We start from the raw sequence: 10,354 nt of genomic DNA, 5'->3' as shown, positions 1-10,354 counted from the left end.
TGTATCAATTTAATTCCTAAACTTTAGGGGTTGAATCAATTTAAACCATAAATTAATAATTGTATTAATTTAAACCTTAAACTTTTCATAAATGTATCAATTTAAAATTCCGAATTTTCATACTTTCATCAATTTAAATCCCCAACTTTCATAAATCTTGAATCCTAAACTGTAGTAGTATAACTTCCATAAGTGCATGCAAATCTAAAATATAATTGAAGAGTTTAAATTGATATATTTGTATAAGTTTAAGGTCTAAATTGATATAGTTGTAAAAGTTTAAGGTTTAATTCGATACAAAATTTTAAAAATTTATGGTATAAATTAAAATTTTCCAATATTAAATATTGTAACAAACAAGAAAATAATATTAAATTAAGTAATATCGTAGTTAACTATAAATTATCACAAATAAAGATAGTAATTTTGTTTGCCATAACTCATTCCACCCATTTGAAGTCAGAACCAAACACCATCTTAATTTCCTAGATAGTCAGTAAACATTTATTACTTCTCATTTTAGGACATCAACTACCACTCAAATTGTGTATATATATTGGAAACAATTTCAAAACTCAAATCTATATTTTAAATACATTGCAAAATTTTAGAGAGGTAATGGAAAGAGAATTCCAAGTTGTTACTCTAATTTAATTGTTAAATGACAAATGGTGTGTTTCTATAAGATCAATAATCATAGTAAAGTCAACAAGTATTTATATAAATGGTTGCTATATATTATAAGTTAAAATTTAATTATTTATTATTCTGTCGTAGGGAAAGAGGAATGATGTTGACATCTCAATCTTCCACTACTAATAGTTTGGCTTTAGGCACTCAATGGGTTCTTTCATCCACAGCCGTTCTTATTATTATTTATATTTTAGCTTAAATTTTCGAATAAATTCTACATTACATTAGATGTGACATTCAAATTTTATATTTTACTTTCTAGAAAACTTAAAAGATATTTGGGATATTCCAACAATGGTTGATTAAATAATTTTGATAAAATATTACGAGTTCTATAATTTTTTTTTCAAAGAATAATAAGGGATACACCGTTCTTTTGAGGAGTCATTTTGGAAAATTACAAAACCACCTATCTTTTTTAGTTTTAGCAAATGACATTTTTTTACATGTGTATAATGTTTTATAAAATATCAAAATAATTATTTTATCTCTACATTATAATTAATATATATTATTATTTATGAGCCTTTAATTATTTTTCGATGTGGTAAAGATAGAGAAACCCATATCTTGAAACTCAACTAATTGATTCAACATTTTAACAATTTTATTCAATCTTGCTAATCGCAAAATAAACAAATTATTATTTTGAACTTCGAATCTCAACCATTAATTTGTCTACCAATTAGCCCTACTTGAATTCAAAATAACAAGATTATTAGTTTTCAAAATTGGAAATTCAACGATAGATTTTATATCAAAATAACATTAATTAATCTCAAAATAACAAAATTATTATTTTGAATTTGGAAGAATCTCAACGATTGATTTTATTTCAAAATATGGAATTTCAAAATAACCAAATTATTATCTATTTTATCAATTTTCTTTTTTCTTGCCCTTTTTGTTTAAGTGAGAATTCACCTATTTGTTTCTCAACATTTCTTATTAAATTCAAATTAATTTATTCTAAAAATATAGTATTGTGTGTGTATATATATATATAATTAGTTCAGTACTATTAATTCGCATAATGGTAGAAATGAATTAAAACCAAAAAACTATAACATTGATTATGTTTAAAAAGACTTTTAAACCAAGGTTCATTTAATTGAATAACATTAATTAAATTATAATTTCTATAAGTATTGGTTTGATGTCTATAATTGGATGTTCATGTGTTGAAAGAAATAACATACAACTAATATGATTTCAAAATGTCACACATTCATGGTATTTTATACAATATCAAAATACTCACGCGAACTGTAATTATTTTAATATATGTGTTTTTATCAAAAGTCTCTCTATACACTGTAATTAATTTCAACGTGTTAATAAGGTATACAATCACTATCATAACCTCTTCCTAGATTAAAACAACTTTATTCATATTTTTTATTTCAAAATAACCATAGTATTATATTTTTTTATTGGCTAAATTTCTAACTCTTTTTTTTTATTTCGAATAACCTTGAATCCTTCGACCTTAATAATTTAGAAATTAAAATTAGTTATGAATATTTTGAATTTTTGCAAATTCTTATTTATCGTATATTTTTTTCATTTTGTAAAAAAAAAAAAAAAGCAATCTTACTATTTTTCAAAATGACTTTACTATTTTTCTAACCAAACATGCACAACTTTACTATTGTTAAAATGGATAGAATTTGAAAAATAATAATTTTGAAATGGTTAGGAAAAAATTATTATGTTGATAGTTAAAGTTAAAATTAATTTAATATATAATAATATTTTTCGTTTTTAGGGTTTAGTTTGAATGAGGTGCTAAAATAAAGGTGATTATTGTAATACCTTGAAAAATTAAAGGTAAGCTACCTGCCTTTTGCGACTTTTTGACTTCTCTTCCCCCCCCTTTTTTTCTATTAACAAATGATATTTTACTAAATTGCCTTTTTATATTCCACAGTTTCTTTCTTCATTATTATTTTAATACCAAAATTTTCTTTTTATTGTATTTGGAATTTTAAATTTAGTAATGAACAAATGGGGATTTGAAACTTCCGCCAAAAGTAGGAAACAACGGAAACGCGTATTCCCACGATTCCTTAATGGAAAATATTTCTTCATTCATCCATAACTCCTTATTATCATATTTTAATAAAAATTATATTACTTGAGTATATTCTATGATTTATTAAGGTTATTGTCTTTCTCTTTTCCCAGTTCTAGAAGTATTTCGTCATTCGTGTATGTTTATCTACCCTTTTTAAATATTCTTGTACTGTTAACATCAGAATTTATTTTATCTTTTATTGACGTTCATATGAACCAATAGGTGATAAAAAAATTAAGAATAGTAAAATGTGGAAATATCTAATTTGAATAATTCAAAACTTAGTTTACGTATTTTTTTTATGAATGTATTCATTATGTTTAGATTTAAGAATTAAGAGTGAAAATATTGTAAACATTCTGGTACTCTAGAAATAATTTTGGCAATTTTCTACACATGTTATCATTACTATTGATATTGTGATTATAGTAGAGAGCGCAAAGAAATATGTATCTCTTTTAAAATGAAAATAAGGAGTAAATAGACCAAAAGCTATTCACCGAAATGTCATTGTTGCCCTACATTCCTCCCTTTGCGGGAGAATCGGATTTGACAATTCCATGATTGCGGAATTCACTACCGAAAGATTCTAATCTTCTTATAAAGAAAGCTATTTAATGGAACTACACAAGAAAACCAACGGACTCAATTTGATGTGATCGCTACTTTACAATCCTTTTCAAGAGAAAAAACAAAGGAAACTACCCATTCTTAGATAAATCTAGAGCCTTTACACTTGAATTTGTCTATTTTGACATTCAGCCGTCTATTTTAGCCAAACCTTCTCCATAAGGATATTATCTATTTATTTATATAGCCCAAAAAGCTAAAAAATAAGAAACAAGGTTGATTGAAGCAGAGGGAAACTCACCAAAATTATTTCTTTTCAATGAAAACTCGTAAAAGTTGATCCAATTGATTCGGTAATCTTACAAATATCTAACGAAAGTTGAGAAAGCCTTACAAAAAAGCACATTCACATAACAGAGTGTTACCATCATCTTTGTTATTGTCTCGCTGTTTCCGATGAATGTGCGCCTTACCGCCAGAAGCTAGTGTTGATGATGACTATCTTAACGTCCTACAAAAGGAAGATGAGAATTCTCAGAAATTAAATGGTAAGGCCTTGTGGAGCAGCGACGGGTGCCTTGGGTTTGGGCTTTTCAACTACAATGGCCTGTGTGGTTAAGACCATTCCAGCAACTGAAGCAGCATTCTGCAAGGCACATCTGGTGACCTTGGCTGGGTCAATAACACCGGCCTCCACTAGATTCTCGTACTTGTCTGTCATTGCATTGTAACCGATTTCCCAGTCACTCGACTTAATCTTCTCCACTACTACTTCCCCTTCAATTCCAGCATTTTGGGCAATTAAGGATGCTGGTGCTACCAATGCCTGCATACAAAAGGATATAAGTTAACAACAAACTCTAATGCCTTCGTTAAATCATAGACCCAAAAAGGTGAAGACAATTTTAATATCATCTCATTAAACATTCCTCATTTGTTGAAACATGTAGAAGAAGACCTAAAAACCATTGGTAATCAAATATAAATTGAGGAGAATAATGACCGACCCAAGAACACAAAACTCTTCCGTTACTTGTGAGAGCTTAAAATAGGTAGAAAACCTGACCAGTAAAAATCTGTATTAGCTGGAAAAAGAATAACATTGCAAGGTTTGATGATTGAACCAAGGATTTCCATCCATAGCAATCGAATGCGGGTAAATTAATGCTATATAATTTAACCTTCAACTAGTGAAATGCTTAGTCCTTAGATATTATGACAATGAAAGGTCAACACAGCACGACCAGTAATCTCTACTAAGAGACCGAAGAGACAGCTCAATAAGATTGAGATGGTTACCTTTTGGACGATATCGGCACCTAGCTTCTCTTCTGCATCTTCAAGCTTGTCCTTGATTGCAGGAACTAGGGTTGAGAGATGGACCAGAGCAGCACCACCACCAGGGACAATCCCTTCCTCTATGGCAGCGAAAGTTGCATTCTTTGCATCTTCAATACGGAGCTTCCTGTCTTCAAGTTCGGTCTCCGTGGCAGCTCCTACCTTAATGACGGCAACACCACCAGATAATTTGGCAATTCTTTCAGCCAGTTTCTCTGTGTCATAAACAGAATCCGTCTCAGCCAATTCCTTCTTTAGCTGTGCAATCCTTGCTTGTAGCTCGTCTTTTGAAGCAGCATCAGCAATGATGGTGGTAGTGTCCTTAGAGATGGTCACTTTACGGGCCAAACCAAGCTGTTCGATTGTGGTGTTTTCTACGAGCAATCCAAGATCATTGGCTTGAAACTCGGCACCTAAAGAATAGCATAACAAGGAAAATGTTAGCTGTTCTCTGCACATCAACATATAAACAGACAGGATTAATAAAAATAACTGCCCCTCGTGAAACACTGATTAAATAATGGAACTTAACATAGTTGGATGAGACAGAGAATCAATGTATACAAAGTCGAATAACCTAAGCATGTAATTGCCCAAAATAACTTGAGTACCTGTCAAAATGGCAATGTCTTGAAGCATGGCCTTTCTCCTTTCCCCAAAGCCTGGAGCTTTAATGGCAGCAACATTTAGAATACCCCGCAACTTGTTCACAACAAGGGTAGCCAAAGCCTCACCAGTAACATCCTCTGCGATGATAAGCAAAGGAGCTCTCAATTGTGTGGTCTTTTCCAATATAGGGATTATATCCTTTATAGCTGAAATTTTCTGATCTGTAATCAATACTCGTGCATTCTCAAATTCAGCAATTAACTTTTCAGGGTTTGTGACAAACTGAGGAGAAATATAGCCTCTGTCGATCTGCAACATAGAAAAAAAGTTGAAGATAATAGTGTCAAGTCAATGCACTTTGAATTGACTTGGATTTAGACTACGAAAGATATTATAGCAAAGAGACAACAGTACACACCGCCATCCCTTCTTCAACTTCGACAGTGGTCTCAAAGGAAGAGGATGACTCAATGGATAAGACACCATCAGGTCCTACTTTCCCAATAGCATCGGCAATCATTAACCCTATAAGCTCGTCATTTCCAGCAGAAATAGAAGCAACGGCTGCACAAAATAAAAACAAAACATGAATCATAAGTAGTCGAAAAAACATATCGGTGAGCAAAAATGTTCCAAATTAAGGCAATTCGGGATATGGAAAGCAATCAATACCTTTGATATCATCTCTTCCTTCTATAGCCCTGGCCTTCTTCTCAAGCTCTTCAATCAATCCTTGAACGGTCTTGTCAATTCCTCTCTTCAATGATACTGGATTTGCTCCAGATGTAACATTGAGAAGGCCTAGTTTAATAATTTCCCTAGCGAGGACCGAGGCAGTTGTCGTCCCATCACCAGCAGAATCATTAGTTTTACTTGCGACCTTCATGACATATAGAATACTTGTCAACGCAATGTAAGAACTAATAAGACTTCAATAATCGATAGATGAGAAAATTTTGCTTCATAACAAAGTATAAAAAACCAACCTCTCTAATTAAAGCTGCACCAGCATTTTCCATGGGATCAGGTAACTCAATTGCCCGAGCAATTGTCACACCATCATTTACCACTTTGGGACTACCAAACTCATCCAACACCACATTCCTCCCTTCAAATACAAAATATCACAACAAGATTGAGAATTATGTGAAGAACCCAAATTTCTCAACATAACCATAACACGAATCTATAAATGTGATGAATATATCCTGTAGGGATTTCAATATTAGAACAACATCCAATACTAACCAATTCATAAATAAATATAAACAGAAAGTTACCCCTAGGTCCAAGAGTCAAACCAACTGCATTAGCAAGCTTATCAATCCCAGACTGAAGTGCAGTTCTAGAACTCTGGTCGAATGCTATCTCCTTTGCAGTGGCTCTCACAACAAATCTACTACCAGCCTGTCTGTAATTTACTCTGTTGTTCTGCGTTTGATTCACCTTTCTCAAGCTCTGCAACATTAGAAAAACGCAACGTAAGCTACTGGAAACGATATATTAGTATTCTCAGCCGCTCTCAGCTAACTCCACAAAATCTCTACCTAACATACAATCCCAACTACTACAATCTAGATATCATCATTTCCAAAGAGGAATTGTGAAAAATACAAGGAAGAAATGAGGGGGTTATAAGTGAAGTACCTTGTGAGAAGAACATAGAATAGAAGCGGAAGAAAGAGCATTGGCAGACGCCATGTTCAGGCAACAGAGGTCGTAAGTCGGAAGTGGGAGGTCGGAGGGGTTTTAGTTCCGGTAGAGCGTTGGTGAAGGTTTGTTGGGATAAGGTAAGCAAAGAGCTGAATGTAAGAGTTTAGGGTTTGATTTTTATTGTGGGATTGGAGGTTCCAGAAGATTCTTCTTCTTCCAGAACCGTTGAGGCTATTCCAGGATTTGTTTGTTTTGTGTTTCATTGGTTTACGGCCCAAATGCGATTTCAACACGAAAATGCAAATGTTTTGTGATGGCGCTGTTTAAGCTTTCAATTCTCTCTTCATGCTAACATGCGCCTTTGTAAGTCTCAATTTGGGCCTATTGGGCTTTGGGTTCCTTTCGTTGAAATTCATTTCGGCCTTACATAATATAGGCCCCATTGGGCTTTCGATTCGTTTTGCCAAAATCTATTTGAGCTCAATATAATGGCCTGACCCATTAGGTCATTGATTGAGATTGTTAGTCTGTTTAGAACTATAGCAATGAAGTGAACATTGTTTTGTAGCTTCAATTAATTAATTAATTATTACCATTATTTCAACGTCCTAATTTATTACCATATTTTATACTCTTATTGTTCATTTATTTTATTTTTTTTTACGATATTTACTATTTTCTTTCCCAACTAACATAATTTATATTTCAAACATGTACTATTATTCTTCAAATTAAAATAGTCTATACCCCACAAAAAATTATTATAATTCAATACTTATAATAATCAACTCATTGTCCCAAACACTCATTTAGATTTTGTAAAAGGTTATATTTACGTTCAAAATAATAATAATAAATTACTCAAGAATCTTGTAAATCCTTTTTTTTTTTTTAATTTAAAGATTAAATTGTAGATTTTAGAACTTAAAAATAATTAAACTCAAAAGTGAAAAGTAATTTTCTCATTATTTATTTTTGTATAAATGAATGGAAGATGAAAGGAAGAAGGGAAAAAGATTAAAAAATAAAAAAATAAATAAAAATAAACTTAAGTTTAAACAGTGATATCTTATCATTTCAACTAGTGGATTGACCAACAAACAGGATCACTCCACTGCTTGCAACATTGATGTTTCATGAAAGGAGCTAAGCATAATTTTTTATAATTCAAATATGGAATGAAATCAATCCCTTTTTAGGTCTCAACATTGAAGTAGCCTTTTGACAAATTCATTCATCTTTTTGTTCATATATCTTACTCTAAATATGAATTTTTTGAGTGACTTGAACCATCAAATTCTCGTTTTTCGAACTTATCACACTTTATGTTTTGTTTCTTTTTGTTTATTTTTATATTAGTTCACATTTTAAAGAGTTGCATGGATAAATTGATATCATATTTAACTAAAAGAGATCTCAAATATATGAAAGCATTGTTAACCTATCTCTTATACGAACAAGTTGCACCTTCTCTTTTCATAGCTCAATAATAGCAATTTCAAAGTTAAACATACTTTTGTTGAAGGAACCAATTTTATGTTAGATGCAAACTTCTAAAATTCTTTTGGATACATGTGGTTGAGACAATACATTGAAAGATCAAAGAATGCTTGAGTCATCTGAGTTGATTCCATATTTTGGATTATGAGCCTAAGGTGTTAGAATTGTTATGTTGCGAACAAATGAGATTTGTAATGTTTTTTAGTAATCATTTTGTTTAAAAATTAAACTTACTTTTCAGCTCTTTATTTTACCCATTTTATTTTTTAAAAAAAAATATTTGAAAATCAGTATTCCAATTTTAGAAGAAAATGTTTGAAAATTAGTTTTCCGAAAACAACTTTTTTAATTAAAAAAAGAATCAACATTGTCTTTTTTATAACAAATGTAAGGTGGTGAATATTTGAATTTTGAAACGTAAATGAATGCCGATCTTAGAAGTTACCTATTAAGTTGTATTACGAGTTTGTAACTTGGCGCTCATAATATTTTAAACCAATAAAAAAAATCCAAACTAATGTTGACATATAAAGACACAAATACCAAATTAAAACCGTTTGTTTCCAAGTGAAAGCAACCCTAATTAACACTTCATGCAAGTGATTTCATATTTGGAGAGTAGGTTTCAGCCAAGAAAGATCCTTCGAAGAACAACTCATACATTCCATTTCTTCCACTCCCTTTTTTGGTAACAAAATTACTATCACCAACCTGCCTAACAAAGTACTCTCAACCAAATCAATTCCCTTAATTACATTTTCTATCATTTCAATTTGTATTAACATCTATTACACTTTCAATCCATCACTATATATCCTAAGAAAAGAACTGTGCTTTATCATACATATATGCACTACATTAGCGTTACCCAAACCAAGAAGCATTTAAGTTTTTTCATACCACATTACTCCAAAATCAAAATTCTAGAAAAGGTAAGACCAAGAATTTGAACAAGAAAAACTCAAACTTTGTAAGGTAGCATTAACCTAGAACAATTATAAACCTTTCGATTATCGCTAGCACGTGCGAACACACACACGCATATGCCGATTTATATATAAACCCTAAAAGGACAGTTCATTTAATCATAATGTTTGGAATACTTCTCTTAAAGGATTCATGGGTTCAAAGAACATGAGAGTAAAAAAGCCTACATCTAACTCTCCAAGAAATGCACCAAAACTCAATTCACCAATTGCCTCAGAGTCTAAGCTCATCCCTTCCAAAGCTCCAAAAGATCGCCATGCCAAGGTTCATGGGCGCGATCGACGTATCCGTCTTCCACCATTGTGTGCTGCTCGTGTGTTTCAGCTAACTCGTGAGCTCGGAAACAAAACAGATGGTCAGACGGTAGAGTGGCTGTTGAAGAAGGCTGAGCCATCCATTATTGCCTTAACTGGTAAAAATATTGCTTCTGCTACCCTAGATTTGCCTGGCTGCAGCAAGCCTTTTGATCCATCTTCATCAAACATTAATTCTACTACTACAAGTTATTTTGAAGAAGAAACTCTTGGTGGAAACAACTATGCATTCCCAACGGTTAATGAATGCATACCTTTGCCAAATTATGAATTCGATTTGGTCTCGGATTTTGATATGGAACTTTTTGCTCATCACATTGCTACACTTCAAGAAGTGGCAGAAAACTCTGAGCAAGAAACCGAGGACGGCGATGACTGAAGATTTAGATTAATGGCAGTTTATGACATGTAATCGATAGAAATAATGGTATCTCTCTATATATGGCCAAGATGATAGAAATGGAGAAGTATGAACGTTATATTTGCTAGTGAAAAAGGAAAGTAACTAATAATCAAAGAATGAAAGAAAACTTGTTATGTTCTTTGTTATCAAAGGAAAGGAATTCAATTTATAGGCAGCTGGGCCATTTTGGTCGATGCCTAACCGTCCAAA

The 10,354-nt window shown here is 31.8% G+C and overlaps 2 protein-coding genes across 2 annotated transcripts; one reads left to right on the top strand and one right to left on the bottom strand.

The window, feature by feature from the left end:
• Positions 1 to 3,620: 3,620 nt before the first annotated feature.
• Positions 3,621 to 7,213, bottom strand: LOC103503001 (ruBisCO large subunit-binding protein subunit alpha). Its single transcript, XM_008467141.3, has 8 exons — positions 6,935 to 7,213; positions 6,568 to 6,745; positions 6,274 to 6,395; positions 5,960 to 6,167; positions 5,706 to 5,851; positions 5,290 to 5,596; positions 4,640 to 5,091; positions 3,621 to 4,166 (listed from the first exon to the last, which is right to left on the bottom strand). The coding sequence occupies exons 1-8, from the start codon at positions 6,986 to 6,988 to the stop codon at positions 3,882 to 3,884; spliced, it is 1,752 nt and encodes a 583-aa protein (XP_008465363.1). The 5' UTR covers positions 6,989 to 7,213; the 3' UTR covers positions 3,621 to 3,881.
• Positions 7,214 to 9,559: 2,346 nt separating this feature from the next.
• Positions 9,560 to 10,351, top strand: LOC103503003 (transcription factor TCP7). The gene has a single exon (XM_008467148.3). It carries the CDS (start codon positions 9,560 to 9,562, stop codon positions 10,118 to 10,120), a length of 561 nt encoding a protein of 186 aa, XP_008465370.1. The 3' UTR covers positions 10,121 to 10,351.
• The last annotated feature ends 3 nt before the right edge of the window (positions 10,352 to 10,354 follow it).

Source organism: Cucumis melo, chromosome 11 (genome assembly GCF_025177605.1).
Source record: "Cucumis melo cultivar AY chromosome 11, USDA_Cmelo_AY_1.0, whole genome shotgun sequence".
NCBI classification, from domain to species: domain Eukaryota; kingdom Viridiplantae; phylum Streptophyta; class Magnoliopsida; order Cucurbitales; family Cucurbitaceae; genus Cucumis; species Cucumis melo.
Note: the sequence above shows the minus strand (reverse complement) of the source record. Positions and strands in the feature narration are given on the sequence as shown.

Bases quoted from the DNA above. Each gene is read 5' to 3' on its own strand.
- LOC103503001 (XM_008467141.3), bottom strand. From the start codon at position 6,988: ATGGCGTCTGCCAATGCTCTTTCTTCCGCTTCTATTCTATGTTCTTCT. The intron at 5,597-5,705 runs GTGTGTACTGTT...TCTATGTTGCAG, and splicing joins AAGTTGAAGAAGGGATGGCG to ATCGACAGAGGCTATATTTC. The intron at 5,092-5,289 runs GTACTCAAGTTA...GCTATTCTTTAG, and splicing joins AGACATTGCCATTTTGACAG to GTGCCGAGTTTCAAGCCAAT.
- LOC103503003 (XM_008467148.3), top strand. From the start codon at position 9,560: ATGGGTTCAAAGAACATGAGAGTAAAAAAGCCTACATCTAACTCTCCA.